Genomic DNA, 18,715 nt, shown 5'->3' on the forward strand with positions numbered 1-18,715 from the left:
ATATGTCTTTAAGATTTAAATAAAACTTTCATTTTATTGCTTTCATTCCTTTTCAATGGGTACCTGCTTAATTCCTAGTCATTTGCCCATTACCAAAGGAGCCACCGTACATATTTTTGTATGGATGGATTTTTTTTTCTTCTATCTTGATCTCTTTGTATTGTTGGGTCAAAGGGGATACAGATTATTTTTAGAGTATAGTTCCAAATTGCTTTCCATAATGGCTGGTCCAATTCACAGATTTATCAACAATATATTAAGTTTTCCTAAAATCTTACCAATAATTATTTTCCTTTTTAAATTTTTTTATCATTTTTTGCCAGTCTGTGGATGTGAGTTTAGTTGTTTAATTTGATTTAATTTACTTTAAATTTGGTTAAATTTGTATTTTTCTTATTAGCAATTTAGAGCATATGACTTTTGATAGCTTATATTTCTTTCTTTGAGGCCAAAATAACTTTATTTTTTTCCTTTATTAAAGGTTTTTATTTTTCAAAACATATGTGTGGACAATTATTCAACTTTACTCCTTGCAAAACCTTGTGTTCTAATTTTTCCCCTTTTCTCTCACCCCCCTCTCCTAGATGGCAAGCACTCCAATATAGGTTAAACATGATAGAAATATCTGTTAAATCCGATATATACATACATATTTATACAAAAAGAAATACTTTTTTGGATGCTTACCTTTCCTTTCCACCCTCAACTCACCGAGCTTTAGCACTCCTAACATTTTTATAGTACTGTGTTATATTTTTCTATTCATACTTATTAACTTCCATCGTTTGATTGTATCTTTTTAGAATGTAAGTAAATTGATTGGTGAGTTCCCTGTGCATTCACGTCTCTCTTTAGAAACTCACCTTTTTTCCCTTCATCAGAATTATTTTTCTTTGTTTCTTCAGAATTTCATTCTTGAGAGCTACCCTTCCCTCCTAGACTAACTTTCTCTGTAAAGTTTTTGGCCAAAGAATCCTCCCTGTTTCTCCTCCCAGCCCTTTGATCTCTGTTCTTTCAAAATCTAGAATACATGTTGGACAATCCTCAGCTTCCTCCTCTATCACAAATTTTAATAGGAAATGGTCATTTATTCCAGATTTTCCCATCACTTCCATCTAAGCAACCAATTCTTCCTTGTTGATGAGAATTAGATCAAGAATTTCCCCTTATTGTTTCTCTACTTTTAAAGAATTAAGTTGTCATTAAGATGAGTTAAAACATTATTAGCTTCCCTACTTTTGGAAGAAAAAGTCCCAACAGATTCTCTCCAGAGCTCTCCAGAGGAAGTAAAGTACAGAAGAAAGAAGCCTTGAATCTTAAGTCAGAGGATCTTGGTACCAAGCCCTGACACTTACCACCTCTATGACCTTGGGCAAGCCCCTTCACCTCTCTCAGCATCAGTTTTCTCATCTGTGTGTGACCCAGGTTTCCAGCCAAATCTGGAACATTAATCAAAGAGAGACACACTTGTGGTTCCAAATACTCTGCAGCCCAAGAGTGTATCTTTCCCATGAAGAAATGAATGAATGGCTCAGGCTCTTATGCCTTGTCTCCAACTTGCAGACATGCAGCTTTGCATCATCTTTTTCCCTACCAATTAGAAAGGGGGCATGCAAATACTGGGGCTAGGCAAGAAACCCAAGTTAACCGTAAAATGAGGGGGTTGTATTCTGTGGCTTTTAAGGTCCTCTCCAACTCTCCGTCCTGTCAATCTAAATGAACTATCCCCATCAATTCTATATCATGTCATTGTGCCAGGTTTGGGATCTCTTTCTTGAACTACCTTCTATTTCCTCTTTCTAATTTTTTTTCTATATAGCTTCATTTTGTTTGAAGTGAGTGCTGCAAATACTAACTTCATGAACTTGAGCAACACCTTCCTTCTTACTGGGATTGAATTGCATTTAGATAAGATAGTAGTCTCTAAGGTCCCTTCCTCCTCACATTTTATATTTTGTATTCTAAGTCCCTCCCAGTCTTTACATTCTGTGTTCGAAGGCCCTTCCCAGCTCTGATATTCTGCGTTCTAAGGGCTTTCCCAGCTCTGACAGTCTGCGTTTTAAGAGCCCTCCCAACTTTGCCATTCTGTGTTCTAAAGATTCTCCCAGCTCTGACATTCTTTGTTCTAAGTCCCCTCCCAGCTCTGACATGATGTATGTTCTAAGACTGTTAAGGCTCTGACATTCTATGATCTATGTACTTGAAGGTCATATGTCATGGTGGAAAAAAAATATTCATTTTTTTATTCAACTTCATTTTATTTTCAGTTCTGAATTCTTTCTCCCTCCCTCCCTCCCTCCTTTCTCTCTCTCTCTCTCTCTCTCTCTCTCTCTCTCTCTCTCTCTCTCTCTCTCTTTCTCTCTCTCCCTCTCTCTCTCTCCGTCTCTCTCTGTCTCTGCCTGTTTCTCTCTGTGTGTGTCTCTGTCTCTCTTTCTCTCTCTCTGTCTCTTTCTCTGTGTGTGTGTGTGTGTGTGTGTGTGTGTGTCTGTCTCTCTCTCTCTCCCAGTCTCTCTCTGTCTCTGCCTGTTTCTCTCTGTGTGTGTCTCTGTCTCTCTTTCTCTCTCTCTGTCTCTTTCTCTGTGTGTGTGTGTGTGTGTGTGTGTGTGTGTCTGTCTCTCTCTCTCTCTCTGTTTCTCTCTCTCTCTCTGTCTCTCTCTGTCTCTCCCTCTGTTTCTCTCTCTCTCTGTCTCTGTCTCTCTCTCTCTCTGTCTCTCTCTGTCTCTCTCTCTCTGTCTCTTTCTCTCTCTCTCTCATCTCGCTCTCTTTTTGTCTCTCTCTGTCTTATCTCTCCTTTCCCCACTCATAAAAAGAGGAAAATAAACAAAACCCATTACAAATATGTTTAGTCAAAAAACCAAATCGCCATGTTAACCATGTCCAAAAAAACTATGCTACAATCCACACTTGAAGTTCATGAGCTAGAAGTGGAGATCGTGGCTCATTGTGAGTACTCTGGGATTGTGGTCAATTCTATGAGAACTGGATATGGAGTAAGAGCATCTAGGTTTGGACATTAACCCTGCTACTTGTGACCTCCTTCAATTCATTCCCCCTCTCATTCTCCTCATCTCTAAAATGAGGAAGTTGAACTCAATGATCTTTAAAATCCCTTTATAGCTCTAAAATCTAATGCTATCCTTTACACCAAGGTCCCTCCACATTCTAGCATTCTGTGTTTTATATTTCTATGCGCCTTGATTGAAAGTTATCATTTAGCACTTAATTCTGCTCTTATTCCCTGGCTCTCCTCAGTCACATTGATCTCCTTGAAGGATCCAGGGCTGTGCTTTCTCATCTTCTTCTTCTCCTCCTCTTCTTTCTCCCCTGAGGTATAAACAAGTTGGATTCCCTGTACCAGGGAAAGTGCTCCAGGCAAGAACCTTAAATTGTTATGTAAATGTGAATTTTGATGGTAGCTATGATTAAACAGTCAGCAAAAATATATTAAGCACCCAGTATGTGCCAGTCATTTTTCTAGGTGCTGGGAATAAAAAAGTAAAAACGTAAGTTCCTTTGCCTGCCCGAATATATGTGACAAATGTGTATATATACAATAAATAAATTAATTCAGGACTGGGGGAAATGTCGGAGGAAATGGAGGGAAAGAGAGAGAGAGAAAAAAGGAGAAACAGGGAGAAAGAGAGACAGAAGCACTAGAAGCTGGTCAATCTGGAAAAGCTTCTTGTAGGAGGTAGAACCTGAGCTGAATCTCAAGGAGGAATTTCCAGACCTAGGTGTAAAGAGGGAGTGCATACTGAGCATAGGGGACAAACAGCCTTGGAAAAAGAGCAAAAGTGGGATCTTTAATATTATATGTCAGGAACAACTTCACTAGACCACAGAGTAAGTGCAGGCAGGATTTGGCTTTGGGACACCTGGTTTCAGATCTCACATCTGCTACTGTCTGACTTTGAGCAAGTCACTTAAGTCTCATCTGACCTCAGTTTCCCCATCTGTAAAAGAAGATGATCTCTATGGAAACATCTCTGTGGTTTCTTTCAACCCCAGATCAACGATCTTATGGGTAATACATAATAAATCTCAAAAAATGGTTTGCAGACAGGTGGTGAAGAAATTTAAATGTCCCAAAAGGGGGATTCTGTATGTGATCCAGTGAGTTACAAGGAGCCATTGGCGTTTATTGGGTGGGGAGGGCATGGTCAGACAAAGGAATACCATTTTGGCAGCTGTGTGGAAAATGATTGAAGACAGGGAAGAGACTTGAGGCAAGAGGGACCAATTGGAAGATTATTGCCTAGATGAGAAGTGATGAGAGCTTGGACTTAGGCTAGTGACCATATGATTGGAGAGAATGAGAGTTGGTAACTAAGCAGATATGTGGAGTGTGGAAGGCTGAGGAGTTGAAGATAACAATGAGACTGGGAGTTATCAGCAAAGTGACGATAATTGAACTTCGGAGCTAATGCAGTTACCAGATGAGAATGTAGAAAGGAAAGAGGGCTCATAATAGAGTTCTGGGGTGTACCCACAGTTAGGGGGTAGAACATGAGAGTGATCTAGCAAAGGAGACTGAGGAGAGTTCAGAGAGGTGAGAGGAGAACCAAGAAAGCAGGGTCCTGAAAGCTCAGAAGTGAGAATAGCCAAGAGAGTATGCTCATGGGCATCAAATGCCCAAGAAAAAATGAGGGTTAAATGGCATGAAGAAAGGCTATCAGATCTGGCCACTGAGATCAATAAGAATTTTGGAAAAAGTAGTTTCCATTGAGTGATGGGTGATGGGGTTGGAAGTTGACAAGCAAGTGAGAAGAGACAGGTAAACATTGAGAAAAGACTGCTTTTCCTAGGAATTTACTTGAGAAAACAAGAGAATTAGGGTAATAACCTGGTGATAACTGAGAATAATTGATGATACAATTTCTAGTCTTGTCTCTGCCACTGACTCCCTTCATAACCTTGGGCCAGCTCTTTCCCTTACCTGAACCTCAGTTTCTTTCTCTGTAAAATGGGTATAACAATCCCCTCCTTGACTTTCTCTCAAGATTTATTGTGAAGAAACACTCTTTGTAATGATAATAACTGACACTCACAGTGTTTTATATACACTATCATATTTAAACCTTACAAAAAACTCAGGGAGTAGATGCTGTAGATATTATCATTAGTGTTAAGAAATTTGCCCATGGTCAAACAGCTAGTATCAGAGATGGATGGAATTTGAATTCCAGGTCTTTCTGCCTCAAAAAATCCAGCACCATATCCATTATAACACAATGCCTTTCTGTGAATTTTGGAGTTCTTATAGAATGGGACTTGGTACGTTTTGGTGCCAAGCGAGAAGGGAAGTATGAGAAGGATTTTAACTAAATCACAAATTTCATGGAACAGTCAGTAAATTTTTATTAAGCACTTGTCATGTGCCAAGTACTGTGCTAAGCACTAGGAATGCAAAGAAAGACAACAATTAATGGCAGAGACAACATACAAACAACCATGTACAGAAAACATATATACATACACACATATACATATATGTGTATAGATATATAAAATTGACAGAGGAAAAGCATTAGCATCAAAGGGGATTTAGGGAAGGAGTTTCCCTGTACAAGGTAGTATTTTAGGTTGAGACTTGAAGGAAGCCAGAGTTTCTTTACCTCTTTTTGAATGTCATGAATTTCTGTCAATCAGGTAAAATATATAGATCCTTTCTTAAACGATTTTTTAAATTCATAAATGAAAGAAATGCTAAATTTCAGTTAGAAGTTAGTAAAAAAAAAAAAATGTTTAATTTCTCCCATCCAAGTTCAGGGACCCCAAAGAAATTTATTTTTAGCCTAGACTCCAAGTAAAGAATCCTTGCCACAGAATCACAGTGTACAGATAGAGATCTGACCCTAAAGGCAAAAAAAGGTCTTGGGTTTGATGTGGTGTCTGACTCAGACCGGCAGGATTTGAACTTAAGACACTCTACTTAACTTTTCAGTGCTCTAAGTTGCAGAGAAAGTGAAGCCCTTCTCACCTACCAGTGACATCCTGGGCCTACCATGGCCTCAGAGGTCATTATTAGTTAATGATGTCTGAACTGGTACATCTCCTTGGTCTCAACTAGATTCTGCTTGAAGATCTACTGTCTGCAAGGGCAGCCTCTTGAGCAGCTCTAATTATTAGGAAAATTTCCCCTTAAATCTAAGTAAACCTCTACCCCTTCCTCCACGCTCCAGGACCTGGTTGAACAAACCTTATCCCTCTTTCACTTTGAAGAGTCCTTCAAATTCTTGTTGGTGGCATCCTGCCCCATCCCCCAGCCCTAGTCTGCTCCTCCCCAGGATCTTCAATCAGTTCATCTCACTTGAGTTCCCAAACAAGTCCTTGTTCTGCTCTAAACCTCAGTTTTCTGATTTTAAAAGGACTCAATAGGGGTTGAATTCTTTGCTTTCTAAAGTCTATTCCAGCTCTGACAGGCTATGATCTATCTCCCAGGATTTTTTCTCTTTCTTAGCACTTGTCATTCTGTAAGGACAGTCTCATATATGTGACGGGTGAAGGCAAATGCTTAGATATGGTTTGCTTATAAAAGATATTCCTTGTATTGGGATTGGGGAGGGCTGCTTGACATGCTCATGGCATGACTTTGGGATTCCTGGGAAGGCACACACCACAGGCTGAGCTGGAGTCAGGTTTAGGATTTGGGGATCTCTCCTCAGGTACCTCTTTGTGTGACAGAGAGAAACCTCGGGTCCTCAAAACTTCCTTCCTTCCTTGTTCATGATTTCTCTCTCTTCACCAATTTCTCTGGATTCTTTCTGCTGTTCTTTCCAGAGAGCAGATCGCACAGAGATCCATGTCTCCTGTTCTTCCTGCCTGGGTCTGTCTCCCTTCATCTGGCTCTAATCTCTATCTGTAAACATATTTGTGTTCCTGGATCCCGATGTCTCTGCTTCTGTCTGGGCTTCTCAGTGTCTCGGGGTTTCCATCTTGATCTGTTTCCGCATCTTTTTCTTAATTCTATCTGAGACAGCCAGTGTTCTATGCATTTCTCTAACGAGTCTCTCATCTGTCCCAGCCTATCCTTCTGTCTCTTTGTCTCTCTTGATCTCTGTCAATATCTCTGTGCCTGTGGCTCTTCTGTGTGTTTGTACCCTCTCTCTCTCTCTCTCTCTCTCTCTCTCTCTCTCCTCCCTTCCCCTCCCCTTTCTCTCCTGCTCTGTCTCTCTGTCTCTGGCATCCCTTTGTCTCTTGTCTCTGGGTCACTCTCCCTTTGTCTCTGTCACTCATCCCTGACTCAGACCTGGACTTGGTGGGGGAGGAGGTTGGGGGCGGGGCAGCAGATGCAGTAACTCGGTTATCAGGGCCTGGAATCGAATTAACTTCTTCACAACCCGGACTGAGCGGCCCGGAAAGCCCCCCTTTCCGTACTCTCCCCCTCACTCTCCATACACAGCCATCTACACGCACGCCTCCCCTCTCCCAAGCTTTCTTCCCTCATCCCCAAATACTTAAAAGGGTTACCCCTCACTCCCCCTTCTGTGGAAGCCGGCTGCTCAGCTGCCCACAGTCTTTATTTTCCCGCTGCTGTAGGTGAGGATGGGGATGGGGGAAAGGTAACCCGAAAAAAAGAGGCCGGGAAAGGGGTCCGTAGTCTGTCTCCGGCCACGACGCCCCCTCCGGGCATACACCTTCCCACCCGGGTCCCCGCTCTTCCCGGCCCCTTTCCAGCCGACGCTGCGCTAAATCTGGGACTGTCTCCCTGAGAACGCGGGGACGCGGGGAAGGCAGGCGCTGGCCACCGAGCGGCCCCGACGGCAGTGGGTACCGAGGCGGGGACGGAGGCAGGGAGAGGGAGAAAGGCAGGGGGCCTTGGGATCTCCCAAGAGGTACGCACAGACACAGACCCCGCAGGAGGACGGGAGGCAGCGGGGGAAGGGAAGAGAGCGGCCCCGCCCCCGACCCGGGAGGGGGACTGAAAGGCGGGGGTCTGGGGGCGGCTCCCGGTCCCTCCCCCTGCCTCCGTCCCGCCCCTGCCCCCGCCCCGTCCATCCCGTTATAAGGTGCGGCCGCTGCGCTCTGGCGGGACAGTGGGGCCAAGACTGGGCGGGTGGGACTGGGCTAGACGGGACGGGACGGGACTGGGCAGCCCAGGTCTCCGACTCCTCCCTCTGTCCCCTCTGCCTGCCGGCCGGTGTCCCTCTCATCCCAAGTCCCTCTGCCCGACTTCCCCTCCATCCCTCCTGACCCGCGTCCCCTCCTCCAGGCAGCCCTCCTGCCCGCGCTGCCCGCCCATGGATTACTCCTACCTCAACTCCTACGACTCCTGTGTGGCCGCCATGGAGTCCGCCTACGGCGACTTCAGCCCTTGCGGCCAGGCGGGCGCCTTCCAGTACAGCCCCCTGGGGCGGCCGGCCTTCAGCGCGGCAGCCGCAGCGGGGCCCGCCTGCCCTGGCCTTGCCTCCCCTCCCTGCGGCCTGGGAGCCCTGCGGGATCACCAGCCCGCACCTTACTCCACAGGTGAGCAGCTGCCCTGGGGCCGGGATGGGAAGGGAACATCGCCAAGGCCAATGACCCTGCCCCTGGGCTTGGCCAAGACCCTCGGATGGCCTGGGAGGACACTGGGGGCAGAGACGGGGACCAGGGAGTGGTGATGGGGACAGGAGATTCCTGAATTACCCAGATGGAGACCTAAGGACCAGAAAGAAATCTTGGATACCAAGTGGTCAGCGAAAGGAGATGGGAACGGGACAGAAAGAGAGGTAAACAAACCTGAAAATGACCAGAGGAGGTGGAGGCGAAGAAGGGAGAACAGAAAATGGAGACTTGGTAACCAGGGAGAGGGAGAAATCTCAATATCAGGGAGAAGGGAGGTAGATATTGTTGGGGGGGAGGAAAGATAAGGAGGATACCTCTCCAAAAGATATGGAGACTAGAGCAAACTGAGCAGGGGTGTGGATGGAAGAATGAGAAGCTAGGGTGAAGAGAAGGGGAGATGAGGACCAGTGAGGGGAGATGAGGATAGAAGAACATGGGAGATGATGTGGGTACCAACCAGATCAAGTGACTGGATTGCATGAGGAGGTAAGGATGAGGACAAATTCGATATGTGCACGGGAGACCATGTACTATGCGGGGGACTCTGATACCAGAAGATCAATAGATAGAAAAAGATCGGGAGGTAGAATAAGGGCACCAGGAGGAAAGCTGGTGATATGGGAACAAGGAGACTTGGGGAACCATAAAATCTGAGGATGTCCAGAGGTGATAAGAATATTAGGAGAGGGGGGATTAGGGAAAGGGGTGGTGTGGAGACCAGGAAGAGTGGAGTGTAGAGCACTGAGGACAAATATGGGGATCTGGAGGCAGCTAGAGACAAATAACGATATGGGAATTGAGGAAAGAAAATCAGGAGAGTGCTGAAGGAGAAAATGGGGGTACCAGGAGAGAGACAGGCACACAGATAAAGATCAGGGAAATGTCAGGAGGATATGAAGACTGGGGACAAGAGAGGAAAAATGAAGGTAGGTAAAGAGATTGAGAGAGAAAGGAAGAAATATGGGGACCATGAAAGTGAGGAGGGGTAAATAGGAAATAGGGAGAGGAATCTGGAGGTGCTATTGGAATAGGAGAAATGATATCTGACCAAGGGGAACATCCTTGTGTAAGGTTGGACAGGACACCAGAGTTTAAGTCCTAAGACTGGGGAAGAATGGAATGGAGACAGGAGACTGGCTCATTGGTACAGAGATGCTAAGACCAAACAACACTGGGTGCATTAGAGTTGGAAAGGTTCTGAAGACATGATTAAAGAAATTGAGGGGAAACCTGATACTTAGAAAAAGGAAGATTAGGGATGAAAAGGTAGAGAAGGAATAGAAGGGCAGGAGAGAAGACCACTGAGACAAGAATGGGTCAGAAAAACTGAGGGGGTACCAGGGTGTTGGGGGACAAGATGGGGGAATGAAACTTTATTAGGGAAAAGCAGGGAATAGTTGGGAAAGGACAGCTGAGATGCATGGAGAGTTTGGAGAAAGCTACAGTCGAAATAGGATGGAGTGAAGACTCTGGGCTGTGGATAGGAACAAGAAGGAAAAGAGGGATGAAAGGAGGGAGACTGGAAAATAAGACAAGAACAGAAGACAACAGGGCTGGAGATATAGGGTCAAAGGAATGAGAATATAGGGGATTAGATGGTGGGGACCAGAGAAAACAGGTGGAAGAATGAGAATCAGGAGAGGATGGGGTGTGGAGGAAAACGGAGTCATGGGGGAGAAGGACCAGAGGTGACAAGGATAGGAATTTAGGACAGGAAAGAAGGCCACTGAGACAGGAATGAGTCAGAAGAATTAAGGGGGTGCCAGGGTGTTGGGGGGAAATATGGGGGAAAGAAACCTTATTGGGGAAAAGCAGGGACTAGTTGGGAAAGGACAATTGAGATGTAAGTAACCAGATCTTATGTTAGAAACAAAATGTCAGAGAACATTCAATTTAATCCCCTCCTTTTTTTTTTTTCAGGGGGCAAAAACTAAGGCCTAGAGAAGGAAAGGGATTTGCCTAAAGTCACACAATAAATTAGAAGCAAAAGCTAGAGAGCCCATCTCCTGCCTCGGTTCCAGGCTTTTGTTGTCATTGGAATCAGTCCAAGAAAGACCGTTGTGGGATGAGGCTGCAAAGTGATCTGGAGAGGAGAGATGGGGAGCAGGACAGTGTGAGCTGCTGGGGTGAGGGGAAGCAGCAGGGCTTGATGAAGACACAGGCCAGATCTGAGGGAGAGATCCCAGCTGGGAGGTTAAGGGAGGGGAATGGGAAAAGGTCCTGGGATGAAGGAACTGTGAGAAAGAGAGAAAGGTAGAGGGAGAATCCTAACCTGCACCTTGAACCCTAGTTCTGAGGGGGAGCAACTTCTGCCAGTGCTGTAGCTACACACACACACACACACACACACACACTCACACACTCATACCACACCACGTCCCATGCCTGTGACTGGAGAAAGGCAGAAAAGAAATAGAATGAGAGATGAAAAGATGAGGAAACTTGAAAAGAGAGAAAAGAGAAAAAAAGGATGGGGAGAAAAGAAATAGGAGGGAAAAAAAGAAGAGAAAGTTGAAGAGACAGGAAGAGATGCATACAAGAGAGAGCTGGGGTGTTGAAAAACCAGGAATTTAGCTTGTCCTGTGTCCTCGTCCCCCCCACTCCCTCACTTTCTCCTCACCTTTCCCTCTCCCAGATTTTCTTTTTTCTATCTCTCAAACTCTCTCATGCCTATCATCTTTTTTACCTCTATTTCTTATCTTTCCCCTCCTCCTTCATCTCTCCATATCTTTTTGTACTTTTTTTTTTTTGCCAATTTCTTTCCATCATCTGTTTCTCTCATTATTTTTCCATTTTTCTTTACTCATTTGTCTCCCTATCTCTGTCTCTCTTCTTCCCAGATATTTTCAATATCTCTCCCATTTTCCTGTCTTTCTTCATTGTCTCTCCTTATCTTTCCATGTTTCTTCTCTTTCATGATCTCCAAGTATTTTTGTTCTCTGCTCTCTTCTTTCTCCCATATGCATTTCTCTTTGCAACTTTTTCCTCTCAATCATTTTCCTTCTGTCTCCTGTTCCTTTCTCTTTCCAACTTCCCTTATTCTCTCTCCCTGCCTGTCTTATCTCCTCATCACTAATCTTGTCTCTCCTCTTCCTCTACCTTTTTGGGACTCTTTGTTTCATATCTCTTCTCTCCCCTTTTCCTTTTTCTCCATCTCTTTTTTAGTCCCATCTGTCCATTTTTCTCTCTTTTCTATATATTTTTCTGTCTTTTCATATGTATCTCTTGCCTCAATACCCATATCTCCATCTCTCTCCTCTGGCCTCATATAACCTTGTCTCTCTCCTCTGTCTCCACATCACTTTATCTCTGTCCCTATTTATTGTATATCTCTTTCTGTTCAATTTTCTCTTTCTCCCGATTTCTTTCATCTTTCTATTTACTCTTTTTCCTTTTCTTCATGTCTGTCTCCTGGTTCCATCTCTCTGTGTCTTCTTCTCTTTATTTCTCTATGTCTCTTCCTAATCTCCAAATCTCTTAAACCTGTTTTTCTTCTTCTCTGTCATTTTATCTCTACATTTTTCCATATCTTTTTCACTTGCCATTTCTCTTCTCTCCCATCTGTGTCTCTCCTTTCCTTACTCTCCATATCTCCGGGTCTCTTTCCTTTCCATTTCCATTTCTTCATGTCTTTTATTTCTCCCTTTTTGTCTTTTACATCTCCATCTCTCTCCATGTTTGTATCTCTCCTCTCTTCCCTTTCTGTGCTTTTTTCTTCTCTCTATGCTTGTGTCCCCTCTCCCTACCCTTCTGTTTCTTTTCTGTCTCCTCATAAATGTCTCTTTCTCTGTCTTTTCTGGTTTCTCTCTTCTCTTTCTCTTTCCTCTTTCCATCACTGGATGAATATCCTTCATCTTTGTGTTTCATCTCATCTCTCTTGTTTCCAACTCTGTCTCTGCTTTCCCTCATTCCCTGTACCTTGTGTATTTTTGTAACTACCATCTATTTCTCCTTGTATTTTCTCCATATATCCCCATCTTTGTTTTTTTTTTCTTCCCTATTTCCTACATTTCTTTTCTCCTTCCCCATCTGTCTTTTCTGTTTTTCCATGGCTCCCATCTTTATCTTTCCCCATCTCTCTTCTCATCACTATCTCACATCATTTGTCTCTTTTGCCCCATCTCTCCATGTCTCTTGTCTATAAATGTCTCTTTCCATTCTTCCTGTCTCCCTCTTTTTGCACCTCTTCTTACTCCGCCACTTTGCTTCTTCCCTTTCCTTCCATTTCTTTTCCTCCTTTTTCTATCTCTCCCTTCCTCTCTTCTCATCTTCTCCATATCTTTTCTCCCCCTCTCCATCTCTATTTTTCTGTCTCTTCTCTCTGATTCCCTTTGTATCTCTCCCTTCACCTCTCTCCATGTTCCATCTCATATCTGTCTCTCATTCTCGTCCCTCCCTTCTTTTTCACCGTGACTCACATCTTTCCCTAAGTCTTCTAGTCTCTTCTCTCTGTGCGTATTTCTACCTATATCACCTCTCTATGATCTCCCTTCTCTCTTCTCATCTTTTCCATATGGCTTTTCTCCCAATTTCTCTATCTCTATTTTTCAGTTTCCATTTGTCCTATTTGTTTCTCTCCCCTTTCCGCATCTCTCTCCTGCCTTTTCCCTTGATCGCATTTTTGCGTCTCTCCCGTCTCCGTTTTTCTCTGGCGTTCCCCATCTCCGAATCTCTCCTCCACCCCATCTCTCTCCCAATCCGCATGTTTCCCGGGCCTCCGAGTCTCCTTCTCTCTTTTCTCTGTATCTCTCATCTGTCTGTCTCTCCCTCCCCGTGTCTCCTTCAGTGCCGTACAAGTTTTTCTCGGACCCGTCGGGGCTAAGCGAGAAGCGCAAGCAGCGTCGGATCCGCACGACTTTCACAAGCTCCCAGCTCAAGGAACTGGAGCGAGTGTTTGCAGAAACCCACTATCCCGATATCTATACCCGGGAGGAGCTGGCCCTCAAGATCGACCTCACTGAGGCTCGAGTGCAGGTGAGGGAAACCCAGCGGCCAAATGGGCGGAGGAGGGGAGGGCGCCGAGCCCGGGCCGGGAGCTGGGGCCGGGACTAGAAGGAGACAGGGAGGGGCCCGGTCACCGTAGCATCCTCCTAAGGTGAGTGACTCCCCATCAATACCTACCTACTCCCTTCCTGCCCCTCCCGGGCTAGCAGGGACCAGAATGCGAACTCATCTGAATATAGATTAGACAACGGTCAGGGGCGAGCACCCTGGAACCAGGTGGCACTTTGCTGACTGGACGGGGTGGATGGCGGAGGTGCGCTGAGTCGAAGGGCTCCAACAAGGAAATGGGAAAGATTACAAGGGAAGGAGAGTAAAGAAGATCAAGAGTTTTGAGAAAGTGGGGGAAAGAGCTAGGAAGGCTGGCAGAGAATGGGAAGGGAAATGGGACAACAGGGAGGGAGACAGAGAGGAGCGAGAGAAAGGAGAGATGGAGGAAAGGGAGAGGGGCAGAGAAACCCAGATGGAAGATGGGGAAAGAGAATGGAAGAAAATGATGAAGAGAGATGCAGAGGGATGGAGCTAATAGGATAGGTGATAGAGATGGAGAAAGAACGGAGAGATTAGGGGAGAAGATGGAGAGAGAGAAAGAGAGACAGAGAGACAGAGAGAGACAGAGAGAGAGAGAGAATGGAGGAAAACAGAGGGGGGAAAAGGTGAAGCAGTCTCAATGGCAAAGAGAAATAGGATGAGACAAAGAAAGATAGGAGGAAAGAAAATGGGCATGAGGGAGAGTATATTTTATATACATACATATAAATATGTATTATGTATTTCCAAATTTAGTGTTTACTGATACTTCAGTGCGAAGGAGACATGGAAAAAAGGGAATGAAAGGCCGAGGACTAGAACAAGGAAAGGGACCAAAGGGAGTGGGGAAAACGAGACAGCTCTGGAGATCAGAGGAGAGATGTAAGAAGCCAGAGAAGTTCCCTCCACGACTCTGTTTCTTCTTTAGAAACTCCGCATTTAGGGACAGATTATTTTGGCTGAAACCCAATTCCATCTTGACTATATGACTAAATGCTTTCTCTAGCTACTACTTATATTTACAAATGAAATATTATTTGTAAAGCATTCAACAAAGTGGCACATAGTAGGTATTTGATAAATGTTTACTCCTTTCCCAAGAGCTAATAGCACCAGAGGCTAACTTTGCTAGGAGACTAGAAGGAAGGAGACAGGAGTGAGAGACAGACAAGATGAGAAGAGAAAGATAGATGCAATGGTCCAAAAGTTTCATCCCATCCATCTTCTGGTTGAGCAAAACCAGACTCCTCCTCGTTCCTACCCCAAAATCTTTGCAGTGAAAAAGGATCTTTAGACCCCTGCCTAGCAGCCCCCACTGGTCAAATGGAAATTCGTCTTTAGTCCATCTTTCCTTCATGTCTTCTCTCCTCTCCAGGTCTGGTTCCAGAATCGAAGGGCTAAGTTTCGGAAGCAGGAGCGGGCAGCCAGTGCCAAAGGTGCTGGGGGAGGGGCAGGCCCTCCAGGCACCAAGAAGGGGGAGACCCGATCTTCCTCCGAGGATGATGAGTCCAAGGAATCCAACTGCAGCCCAACACCAGACAGCACGGCCTCCCTGCCTGGCCCCGGTGGCCTAGCCAGCCCCAGCCCCAGCCTCAGCCTCAGCCTCAGCCCCAGCCCCGGCCTACCCCCAGCCCCAGCCCCTGCCCCTCTCAAAGGGCCTCTGTGGGCTGGTGGGCCAGGGGGCGGAGGTGGCGGCCCTGGGGCACCTAGCCCTGCTGAGTTGCTCAAGGCCTGGCAGCCTGCAGAGCCAGGGCCTGGTCCCTTCTCGGGCGTCCTCTCCTCCTTCCACCGGAAAGCCCCGACCTCGGCCTCAGCCACTGCTGCCCTCAAAGCCAACCTCTTCTAACTGTTTCCCTTGCCCCTGCCCCCCCTCCTTGGAGCTGCACAGCTAAGACGCTCCCGTTTCCTCTCCCTCTCAGACAGGGGCAGGCAGTCACTGCCTTCCCTCCTGGGGATCCTGCCATGGCCAGAGACATTGCTCTTCACTCCACCAAGATGTTCCTTCCCTCTCTTGAGCCCCGTCACTGCCAGAGACCCCATCTCTACCCACCCCTACCCCCCCGGTACTTCCTTCCTGAACTTCTGGAGTGAGAGCTAGCCCACTCCCCTACTCTGCCCTGACAGCTGTCTCTTTTTCTCTGAGAACCCCCCCCCCCAATCCCAACCTTGTGAGGATGATCTTGCCATAGCCAGAGATGACCCTTCTCTCAATGTGCCAATCCCCAGAAATGCCCCCTTTCTCCCAGGACCACGTCCCAAGCCGAGATGCTCCATGGCTGGAGGCCACCCTCTCCGAGGCGCCCCCTCCCACTCTGGGCACTGCCATGGCCAAAGATGTTTCTCTCTGGATGACCGAGGCCCACCATCAGGACCTCGGCTATCAGTGACAGCCAGAGATACCACTTTCCTTCGAATCCCTAGCCTAAGGACCCATTATGTTTGGACATGCCCTTTCCTGGAGAAACAGGAGACTGCCCACTTCTGGGGACTCCTTCTAAATGTTCTGTGTCCCCTCCCCATTCCCCTTCACCATCCCCTCCACAAGTCTCTTGGGAAGCTTCTTAAACCAGCCTGAGGTACGACATTTGAGGCGGTACTGTGGGAGGGAGCCATCAACCACAGCTAGTCTCCTTCCTGGGCTCTGGAGCTGGCAAGATGGATCCAGTGGCTCTTCCACCACTAGGGCCAAGACTACCCAGCTGTGGAAAGGGCTGCTGCCCATATCAGGTCTTGACTCTCTTTTAGAGAACTGGACCTAAAGCTAAAAGGGACTTTAAAGATCGTGTAATATAAACTTGTTCATTTTACAGAGAAGGAAACTGAGGCTCAGAGAGGGAAAGCGGGTTGCCCATGGTCACACAACTTGTAAGGAGCACAACAGTCTGGACTCTTTGCTCTTATTTCCCAGAACCATTCATGGGTCAGGCCAAGGGTAGGGAGGAGGGGTGACTGTTGCCCCAGACCAGGATTCCTAAAGACCAGGGAAGGGCAAAATTATTTCCTCTTTATTTTCTTCCAACTTTTGTTTTTCTTTCTAAAACTTATCTGTAATTTATTGAGATCAAATCTGCTCAATCCAAATAAAATTAATTTATTGAAGCCATTTCAAGTGGCCCTAAGAGAACTGGAAGGAGAGATATAGGAGCAAAGGTAAGCTTCGAACCCTACCCATAAGGGAGCTAGGAGGCAGCCTGTACCACCTGTTGGGGGGGGTGGGGAGGGGATATCAGAAGCCTCCTCCCCTCACCAATCAGCTGGTTCTTTATTAAAAGGTCTATTTAGGCAGATCATTGGCCTTTCCAGACTTAGAAATACAGTCTTGCCATAGGGATAGCCCTCCAAATCCCAGCCTGAAGGATTTTATCAAAAAGGTAGGATAGGCCCAAACTGTCCTTGTCCCAGAGTTAGATCCAGGCTGGAGGGGTGGGGGGTGGGGGGGTGTCAGAGGTCCTACTTTTAATGATTACCCCACAATTCATATCAGACTTGAGCTGCCTTGAGAGACACAGCATCCAGAAGCAGGGAGGCAGTTCTCCCCAGGCCTTCTCTGATAATCAGATCATAGATGAAATACTGCATGGAGTTCTGGCCTCCCAAATTTAGGACAAACTAGATGAGGGTAGCCAGGATGGGGTAAAAATTTGGAGACTAAAATACACAAGGATGAAACTGGGGCCACTTGGAATGAAGAAGAGGAACCCCATAATAGCTGTCAAGTGCAGCAGAGATTAGGATGGGGAAAAACCCCCAAACTTGGAGCTGTGGTCTGGGCAATCAATGGGTTCCCTCTCACTCTGGGTCTTGGAGTAGAAGCTGGACAAGCCCCGGTCATTAAAAGGTGAAGGAGATGGATGAGATGGTACGGTCGGGCCTTGAGGTCGGGTTCACCCTCCTTCACCCTCCCAGAGACGGGCTTCTATGGGAGCATTCTGTCCTCCCCTTTCCTGAGTTCTCCAGCTGCCTGTCCTCTGAGACTCTTTTCCCTCACTCTTAGGCCCCCCACTTCAACGTGTCCCCATCCCCATTCAGCTTCTTCTGCCTAGAACAAAGAATTTTGGAGCTTACTGGAAGTTTAGAAACCATTTCATTTTTACAGAAGGGGAAACCGAGGCTCCACGTTTTCCTGTTTTTGGTGGGCATCACAAAGGAAGTGGGTTGCAGGAGATAAGCAAACAGGTCCTTTATTGCTGAGGGAGTTAGGGCTGGGACTCAAAACATGCCCTAACTCTGCTCCCTCATAAAATAACATTACAAGTGTCCACACACACACCCTTCCCTCCCTCCCCCTCTCCCCCCATGTCCCATAAACGATTAAATTAACACAGAGCCCTCCCTCCCCCTCCCCCACGGCAGCGGGGACCCCAGCCCAGCCAGACTGGAGGAAGGGGATTGCTCCTTCATTTCCGGATAGGATGCCAGCCTGGGTGGGGACCTGACCGAGGGCTCCCTGTGGCTCGGGGAGCCCCGACGGGAGGGGGGGGAAAGTGTGAAATGTAGCAAGGACCCCCTCTTACTGGCGCCCTTTCCCTGCTGGGAAACGTGAGGGAGTGAGCAGAAACCGGCCCTCTCCAGCAGCCCCAGCGGGGGCAAAACCTTGGACCAACGGCCTCCCTGGAATGAGCGGGGAGCCTTTCAAATTGGGCAACCAGTCCCAAAGCCTGACGGGGAGGGGAGCGAACCAACACAGAAGTAGAGACACTGATTGGCCAACAGGGATGGAGCGAAAAGTGCTCCACTGGGTGAGGAGGGCCGCGGGGATTCTCCCCCGAGGCTGGAGTCTCCCCAATAAATAGGCGGAGGGAGACACCAGTAACTATGGCAACCTGCCTCAGCCCTGGGTGAGGCAGAATGGGCAAGTTCCTTCATGATGGGGATTTGGAGGGGAAATCCCTCCAAAATCGGGGCGGAGGGAAGGGGTCAAGGGGAAGCACACTAGGTGGTCGGGGTCCTCACAGTCTGGGCGGAGCCCTTCCTAGCCCTGAGCCCTTCCCACTGGGGCAGCATCAATCTTGCAAGGTCACTTGCTGTGCTGCAGCGAATCCAGCAGGAGGCGCTTGTGAGCCGGGTCCTGGACTCCGGCCTCCTCCAAGTCTTCCTCAGTGATGTCACTGCGGGAACCGGGACTCGGTCATCGGGTTGC

The 18,715-nt window shown here is 46.9% G+C and overlaps 2 protein-coding genes across 3 annotated transcripts in view; one reads left to right on the forward strand and one right to left on the reverse strand.

Moving 5' to 3' along the window:
- The first annotated feature begins 7,874 nt into the window (after window positions 1-7,874).
- Window positions 7,875-15,459, forward strand: PHOX2A (paired like homeobox 2A). Its single transcript, XM_003764703.2, has 3 exons — window positions 7,875-8,466; window positions 13,331-13,518; window positions 14,951-15,459. The coding sequence occupies exons 1-3, from the start codon at window positions 8,241-8,243 to the stop codon at window positions 15,419-15,421; spliced, it is 885 nt and encodes a 294-aa protein (XP_003764751.1). The 5' UTR covers window positions 7,875-8,240; the 3' UTR covers window positions 15,422-15,459.
- Window positions 15,460-17,740: 2,281 nt separating this feature from the next.
- Window positions 17,741-18,715, reverse strand: part of INPPL1 (inositol polyphosphate phosphatase like 1) — a 35,274-nt gene continuing 34,299 nt past the window's right edge. For both annotated transcript variants that reach the window (XM_031962007.1, XM_031962006.1), the window contains exon 29: window positions 17,741-18,683. In XM_031962007.1, the coding sequence (XP_031817867.1) occupies window positions 18,593-18,683 (91 nt within the window). In that variant the 3' untranslated portion in view covers window positions 17,741-18,592. The remainder of the gene's footprint in view (window positions 18,684-18,715) is intronic.

The sequence above is a fragment of the Sarcophilus harrisii genome, chromosome 3 (genome assembly GCF_902635505.1).
Source record: "Sarcophilus harrisii chromosome 3, mSarHar1.11, whole genome shotgun sequence".
Classification (NCBI taxonomy): domain Eukaryota; kingdom Metazoa; phylum Chordata; class Mammalia; order Dasyuromorphia; family Dasyuridae; genus Sarcophilus; species Sarcophilus harrisii.